Here is an 8,543-nt window from a genome sequence, read left to right as displayed (position 1 = left end):
TTGCATTCTAATTATTTCTCTCTTTGGTGCTTCTACAAAGCTAAACCGTATTCTTATGAGAAAGTTTTAAATGTTAGCTTGTACACATAAATTATCTAAATATGTAGGTCATGGAAGTTGTTTTAAAGATATGAGGAGCTAACTGAAAACTTTTTACTTGTTGGTTGCTGCTTGGGTTGATGGATGGGTGTTGCTTTTGTGCAGGAACTGGTCTTTATGGAGGTATGAAGGTTTTTATATATAGAGTGAATGGATCTTCTATAATGCAGATCAGACTTAATACGTAATTTTCAGGTGTTGAGATTCAATATTGGAGCTTCTAGGATTGCTTTTGTCTTCATGGAAGATTTGGTCGTTCATTTCAGGTAATTAAGTTGTGCCCATGTTCGCTGTGAAATCACTTTGAGATCGTCTTCCACATTTTAATTAAAAGAGAGGGTATCTGTTAATTAGTTTGGTATGGCACTCACCTTTTGTTGGGTACTTCTCATAGCTGTCTTAGTTTGGTATCGCAATCTTGTTGCCTTAGGAGCCAATTGATAACAGTTTGATTCAGTTCTGCAACCAATCATGACCTTGGTCATTCGAACTTAATCTTTCTGGACTTGAGTATCATGCATAATGACCAACCATACTTCAAATATGATGTTAATGAGGAGGGATATATTCCAACTTAAAGCATGTATTGGTTGCTAATGGAAGCGAATGTGTTGATGGTTGCTTATACAACTTATGGTAGCTTGGATCAACATATATGCTATGAACTTTGCTGACCGAAATGAGAGGTCTTTTTGTAATGTAACAAGGAGTTAAATCCCTGATCTCCTTTGCCTGTTGGAAGTTTTACCCTCCCCTAACCTAATATTGCAAGTATTAGACCCTCTTTAGAAAGGTGATGATTCCACCTGTAGTTCAGAATCTAGGAAATTGGTTTAGAATTCACTTCTGATAGAAGAAAGCATGTCTGGCAGAAGGAAAGTGAGTCTAGAAATTCGTAATGGAACAAATACATGAAATATGGAGCTAATTATATTGTTCCTTCTTGGAACTTTTTACGGTTGGTAGATGACTTCAAGAAGGGATTGGGATTCGGAAATGAGTGAAGAGATATAAAGGAAGGAATTAAAAAAAGTAAAGTACTACTATCGTACTTCTCTTGCAATTAATTCCACTATGTGCGTAGAAATCCAAAGAAAAAAAAACTAGTTCTAGATATTTTTCTGAATTTCCATCAATCCATCTCCTAATAATATAGAAAATCGAATTTAGACATTCTAATCCTTCAAGTTAAGGAAATGGCTCTCGACTTTTTTTTAGTTCTACCAAAACCAAAAAATTTTAGAATAATATGATTTTTCTGCCGTTTTTTGAATTGTTTCTTTCTTTTGGTAATGTTTAATAGAAATGAATACAAGTTACCAATTGATTTCCATCTTCTCCACAGGTGCTTCCTATTTTGGCAGTCATTTTATTCTTGCAATATATTTAATCTGTATGTCAGAGTTTTTAGGTATTCATGTAGACCATGTTCATCATGTAGAGTACATTTGTGACAAAGGACAATTAATAGTTACCCAAAGCACAAATGACAGTTGAGCACATACTCTTAATATAATGACAGATTAGCTTTATTTTTTGGCTTAATTTTTCTCATATTTATCTGTTAAAATAAAAATTTGGGGACAGAGAATTGTCGAAGGTTGGAGAACTTGTCAGCTTTGATGTGTGCATGGAGATCATGGATCTGCTTTATGAAACAGAAGATACTTCAGTTCTCTTCAACTCTCCTTATTCTCTGGCAGCATCCATCCTTGTATGGTTAACATTGGTTCAATATTATATTGGTTATCTCATTTCTTTTTTCATGTCATTGTTACATTGCTGAAGTTGTTGTGCAGGTAGTTGCATACGTTATCTCTGTCCCAGAGCAACCATGGGAATTCCCAATTCTTCCTTGGGGTTGATACTATAGTTTTTTTGCCCTTCCATATTTTTACACTTTTATTTGTAATAATTACTTTTTTAACCTTATGATAGTTCTATTCAAAATGGTTTTTTAGTCCATGATTATACTGGCATTACATATTATGTCTTTTGTAGTCCTCAGTTCTTATTTACTTCGGACAAATAACAACTTTTGCAACCTTGGCTGCTAGGTCTCGACGTTCCCCTCTTCTTTCTCCAATAAATGGACCATCTGTCAGATGAGTGTCATTGCAAGGCATATGAAATAATTTAATCTTAAGTAAAAACTTCAATGAATGCCTTGAAACTGAGGATGGACATTAGAAATTAATATGGACGTCAGAAATTAATACATATATCGTCCCTGCCACTTAGATGTGAAACTTTTGATAGGATCCTAAAGAGTTATGAAGTAGATTTGATAGAGCTAAAACCTCAGTCCACATGACCAGAAAGGATTATGCCTGGGTAATAAGAAACACTATAGTGATTCATATATAACTTTATCAGGAAATTATTGGTTTATACTGTAATGGTCAATATGTAACTTGATTTCTTCTATTTTGGTTAATGGTATGCTAAATATCCCAACTTCTGTGTTATGGCTTTTATTGTCCCAATTTTTGTCCTAGACAACCTCAGACCCGTGTTTTTACCATAGAGATGGTCGCACTCGCATGTTTCTTTTGAAATTCTTATGTGCAGCTTGCTTCTTATCTCAACCACAAAAGTTATAAATTCTTGAGCGTATACTTTGCTTCATCTTTTATAGATTTTTCACTTTCTTGATTTATAATACTTACCATATTGCAGTGAAGTTTGTTACCTCCTATGAAGAAGAATATATACTAGAAATTGTTCAGAGGATTCTTGAACACATACTGAAGCCGGAGGTGAAAGGCCACAAGACGAATAGAGCCATTTCTATGTGATCCTTAAACGTTGAAATCAGCCAGCTATATCGCTATTTTTCTCTCGAAATTACTGTTTTTGTAAATAGATCGAAGAAAAGTGTGATTGAATTTTAGAGAAGGAAAATGTAAAGGATCGTCGCTTTTACTTTGAAGCATATATATGATCTCTTTGAAGTTTATATTTGATCTTAACTTGGCCTCAAGCACTGGTCAGAAGGAAATTGCTCTCATATATGTTTGAACATAAGTTGGATATGGGAAGGAGGAGTTTCAGTGGGATCAGGACAATCCTAAGGATGTGAAGTTAAAATTTTAAAAAAAAAAAAGGCAAAAAGAAAAAGAAAAGAAAAAGGGGGCCTTTTCAGTGCTCATTTCTTGCTCTCCTTCCGAACATTGACCTGTGGCTGTAAGTAATACACAAATCTACAATGATAAGAATTAGTCAATGGTGCACGTGTGAACTGAGGTCATAGATACTTGACAACAAATAATTGATGGGGGTTGACTACTTCTAAACGTCTAGTCCATAAATTTAAGAAAATAATGTAAGTAATTATTGAAACAAAACTCTTTATCACACAGCATATTTTCCCTGGGCGAAGAGGAAAACACCAGCAGGTTCAAGTCCATGCTACCTTTTTTTTTTTTTTGGGTGGGGGGACACCTCCAATAAAATCGAAAGAGAATTGTGAAACTTCATAATATGTACATTTAAAAAGCCCGTTTAATTGTCTGATTTCCTACTTAGAAAAAATTAAACTTTTATAGAAGCATTAAAATGGTATGCCTTGTAGTTTTTCAATATTAGTTACTAATTTATCTTCTCTAAGAGTTTGGTGTTAAAAATGGATTTTTCATGCTAAAAAGTAAAAACTGATTAACGACGCTGCTACTTTTATCAAATTTTTAGATATAGAACACAAATTAAGGGGTATTAAGTATTTGATGGGAATGGATAAGGTTGCTGAATGGCACTGCAAAGTGAAACTCTTTATTGCTTTTAGAAATATCTTGTCCTTTCAAAGAAAGAATACAAATCATAAATGAGTAGGAAGACACGGGTATGAAGTCCACATCTCAGAAGCATCTATAACAGCTGCAAAATGGGCAGGTTGTGACATAATATATTACACAAAGGGGCCACATTGTCCTCGTTGCGATGGATATGATGACTATTCAAATGGGCCCAACTTCTAATAAGGGCTTATTCTTAGATATAAGCAAAGGTAGTTTCTTGTCACATTATTTGAAGATGTAGGATATTTTATTTTATTTTATTTTTTTGCATGCTCATATGTGAGAGTTAACTATGATAGGAAACTTAAGAACATTGGTAAAATAATCTGGATTAATTACATTCTGGTAGCATGAGATAAGATGTTATCACACCAGTGATCTTAAAATTTGTGTATCCATACCGGTAAATTTGATATTCCTAATTACAACTACATGGGTGGCCTTAAAGTATGGACTTGAACCTATTACTTTATGGTCACAATCATATTGGATAACAATTTTTACTTATCACTTTTGAAGTTAGTTTTTTTTTTTTTTTTGGATAAATGGAAGAATAATAGAAACTTAAAAATGGAGCAAATGCGCACATTCATCTGTTTGTAATTGTTTCTATAAACATTTTAAAAGGCATCTAACTATAAAGGCTTCTACCGGTAACGTTGGATTGATTTTAAGATAAAAGTATGTTTTTTATCCGTTGTTTTTTCCCTTTTCCTTTTCGTTACTACTCTACATAGATTTTGTGATCTGCTAAATTGTTGGCAGATATTGACCTCAACCTACTCTGAGTATTTGGTAGGGGGTCAATTTCTCTTTTCTTTTATATCATCATCACACTAGTTGACATCTAGTGATACACTAATCCCCACTTAAAACTGGTAGTGATACCCTAACCACGAACTAAGAGGCCCCCATCATTTAACTACCCAAGCAATACAAACAAGAAGCCATAAATAAACTCCCACTCAAGAGAGTACGTTCCTTAATAGGGCTTTCTCAATTTTAGTCCCTCACATCTTCAATATTTTTATATTAGTCTCTCGAATCATTGAAATTTGAATTACTCCCTCAAATCTAATAACTGTTGAAAATAATCCCCAAGTCAAAATTTGTTTGCTTTTGAATGGAATATTCCTTTACATTTAATTTTTTTTTTTGTGTGGGACAACTGTTATTCTCCTATAGTTTACAAACATTAACCTATTAACCACTTAACTCATATCCATTTAGAACTTCAAACATGTTTTATTACAAATTCAAACTATATCCTATTTCAATCGTTCATCTTCCTCGTTTCATTCTTTGATTTCATTCCGTTTATCCACCTCATCGTCTTTCCCCCTCACCATCTTCACCCAAAAAGAAGGAAATGTAAGATTCCAACCCAGTTTAGAACCTTTTTGGCCTCTTCCCATCTCAAGCTCATCATCCTCCTCCCTTTCATCATGATGCTGAGATATCTCATCTCAACTCTCAAGCATTAAGGATAGGGAGAGACCAAGGTTTTAGGGGTTAAACGTGGGTAATTTGGTAAATTCTCATCTATGATTATCAATAATATGATTATGGTTAAGTTATTTGAACGGATTACATAGCAGAGGGACTAATCTCAACATACTTTTTTTAAAGATTTGGGGGATTGATTTCAAATGTCAATGATTTAGGGGCTATAATTTCAAAATATGGAAGATGTGAGGGACTAATACGAAAAATCCCTTCTTAATCACGGAAGGTGTATGAAATTTATGAAGCCTCTGTATTCACAGAAAGAAAGTGGCCAGCTTTCCAAATTAATTATTTTCAAAACATTTTTCAAAAACTAAAATAAAATAAGAACCAGACCAGCTTTCTGTAATACACTCGCTACTACAGTACTACTGACCCAAACTGTACTCTATCACTGACAGGTGGGCCAATGAAACAATATGGGCTGCTTCCCTCTTCCTGCCTCCTTGATTCCAGTGAGAAGCTCATGCTCCTATTTATTATTCTAACAAAATAAAGCAATCTTCCTTCTAGTCCAGTTCTATAGAGAAAGGAAACCCTTCAAAATTTCTCTCTCTGGTCTCCATGTTGTCATTTTATTTCCTCCTCTGTTAGCGTGTCAACCCTTTTCTTCTCTCTCGTTCCTAATTCCTTTTCTTCACTATTTTACTCTCTGAGGTCGCGAGATTCTGACGCGCCCTTTTAGGGTTTTGCTTTTGAAGGAAACCCGAATTTCTTTGTTGTGAAAAGAGAAGAAAAAGAGAGAAATTCGAAGGGAAATGGTGGAGATCGGGGTGAGGTCGAGTATTAGTATGGAGACCACCTGTGGAGCTCTGCTCAAAGAGCTTGAGGTAGTTTATTCTCTTTATTTTCTGTTCCTCCCCCCGCCTCAAAGTTTTAATTTTAGTTGCATTTCAACTTGGGTTCTGGTTTCTTGATCTCTCATTCAATTTCCTTTCGGGAAATGTTTGATCTTTTTGTAATATTGCTTTTTGTCTTTTCTATTTTGGTTTGTTTTTGTGCTTAAGGGAGAACTTGTGGTTTGCGGTGTACAAAATAAACGAGCTTTTGAAAATAATGGTAAAATTAAAAGGTTTTATGCATAAGGGACTTATGTCGATATTTTCTTTTTTTGGAAATTTCCCAAATTTGAAGTGCTTGTGTTTCTTTACTTCATGAGAGCAGCATATATGGACTGATATCGGTGAAAGCGAAGCGGAGAAAGACCGCATGTTGCTTGAGCTAGAGATGGAATGTATGCAAGTTTATCGAAGAAAGGTAGAGGAGTCTACCAAAGTTCGGGCGAAGCTCCATCAATCTTTAATGGCCAAAGAAGCGGAATTCACTGCACTTGTTGCCTCTTTGGGGGAGCATAACGCCTATCTGCAGGTAAAATATTACCTCTAAACTTTAACTTTATTAGCTTATTATTAGTGTATTAAAATTCACGGGTATCTGTTTATTTGTACTTCAATGAACATGTTATTGTTTGTTGGCCTGCATTTGATGATAAAGCTTAAAGATCAGCTTAGTTACTTGGGGATGGTTTTGTTACAAAGTGTTCATCTACTTTATAGAATGCTCAGTAATTGAACCTTCAATTCTGTGAAATGCCGGGATTCTTGTAATACCCCAACCCTTGAAGAGGGTGATATGATTAGTATTGATAGATTTGATTGGAATACTCATATCATCAAGATGCATCTTCTTTTCGGAAACTCAATTCTTAGAAACTCCAAAGTTAAGCGTGCTTGGCCTGGAGAAATTCTAGGATGGGTGACCTCCTAGGAAGTTTTCCAGGGAGCACGTGAGTAAGGACAAAACGTGCTGAAAAGACATGTGGTGGTTTGTGAGGCCAGTCCATCAGATCTAATAGCATACCGACTCCGAGATTCCGGGGCGGGGCGTTACAAATGGTATCAGAGCCAAACCAACCGAAATTATGAGAGCTAAGTGTTATGCGGCGCAAAGTGCTACGTCAAGAGGGCGGGAGCCACCTCTTGAGGCCGTAGGAGCCACCTCTAGAATCTCACACGGATGGTACGGTCTTGGATGATATGATTTGGCACAACGAGGACGTTGTGAGTTTAAGTGGGGGAGTTTGTAATACCCCAACCCTTGAAGAGGGTGATGTGATTAGTATTGATAGTTTTGATTGGAATACTCATACCACCAAGATGCATCTTCTTTTCGGAAACCCAATTCTTAGAAACTCTAAAGTTAAGCGTGCTTGGCCTGGAAAAATTCTAGGATGGGTGACTCTTTGGGAAGTTTTCCAGGAAGCGTGTGAGTGAGGACAAAATGTGCTGAAAAAACATGTGGTGGTTTGTGAGGTCAGTCCATCAGATCTAATAGCGGAACGACTCTGGGATTCCGGGGCGGGGCATTACAATTCTACTTATTTCCATTCTACTTATTTCCCTTAATTCATTTAAATATTTGGTAACATATAGTGAAATTGTGGTATTGCTTAGGAATGTTCTCCTCTAATAATTGAATAGTTAAAAGTCCTCTTTTTCGCCATGATTCTTCCTTGTTCATAGATTGCATAGTGATTTACGTATGTTCTCAAGTATGAGTACTTCTAGCATAAAGCATCCCTATAAATTATCCTTCTAGACTCTTGTAATATTAAAACCCAAGCAAGCACTCTGGATACCTACATTTCCACGTGATTTTTCTCGCTTCTCAATTATTTGACACCCAAGGAGCGAGGGTGAATTTGTATATGAGATCAACTATACCTAGGATTATGCTTCATTATCTAAAACTGCTCCAAGGAGTCCACAGTTGAAAATTATGCATCACATGATTAATGACAGCTTCAGTAAAGCAGATAATGATAAGTACAGAAAATGAGAAGTAGAGAACTTGACATGGTTGGAGTCATGGATTGCAAGAAGCCCGGATCAGTTAAAATTTGTAGAGTTTTGATGTTTATGATTATTTAAGTTCAGTTTTCCTAGCAGCTCATGAAATAAGATGATTTCAGTAACTATTTATATGTTCACATGCAACTAGTCGCAAGTTAAGTGTGAATTGTGAAGGCTGTCAATTTATGTGTATTATTCTTGCAAAACTTTTATTTTTTATGTTATTCAAGCTTAACTAGTCTGGCCAATATTTTTTCATGTTTGTCTCGATGCATAAAACATCAACTTG

The 8,543-nt window shown here is 35.4% G+C and overlaps 2 protein-coding genes across 2 annotated transcripts in view; both read left to right on the top strand.

The window, feature by feature from the left end:
* Positions 1-3,058, top strand: part of LOC109833527 (cyclin-J18-like) — a 4,059-nt gene extending 1,001 nt beyond the window's left edge. Inside the window, exons 4-8 of the mRNA XM_020401237.1 lie at positions 205-222; positions 295-365; positions 1,687-1,813; positions 1,899-1,959; positions 2,779-3,058. Coding sequence (XP_020256826.1) covers positions 205-222; positions 295-365; positions 1,687-1,813; positions 1,899-1,959; positions 2,779-2,897 — 396 coding nt within the window. The 3' untranslated portion in view covers positions 2,898-3,058. The remainder of the gene's footprint in view (positions 1-204; positions 223-294; positions 366-1,686; positions 1,814-1,898; positions 1,960-2,778) is intronic.
* Positions 5,871-8,543, top strand: part of LOC109833526 (65-kDa microtubule-associated protein 6-like) — a 7,420-nt gene continuing 4,747 nt past the window's right edge. The window contains exons 1-2 of the mRNA XM_020401236.1: positions 5,871-6,232; positions 6,567-6,770. Coding sequence (XP_020256825.1) covers positions 6,161-6,232; positions 6,567-6,770 — 276 coding nt within the window. The 5' untranslated portion in view covers positions 5,871-6,160. The remainder of the gene's footprint in view (positions 6,233-6,566; positions 6,771-8,543) is intronic.

Source organism: Asparagus officinalis, chromosome 3, assembly GCF_001876935.1.
Source record: "Asparagus officinalis chromosome 3, Aspof.V1, whole genome shotgun sequence".
Lineage (NCBI taxonomy): Eukaryota > Viridiplantae > Streptophyta > Magnoliopsida > Asparagales > Asparagaceae > Asparagus > Asparagus officinalis.
Note: the sequence above shows the minus strand (reverse complement) of the source record. Positions and strands in the feature narration are given on the sequence as shown.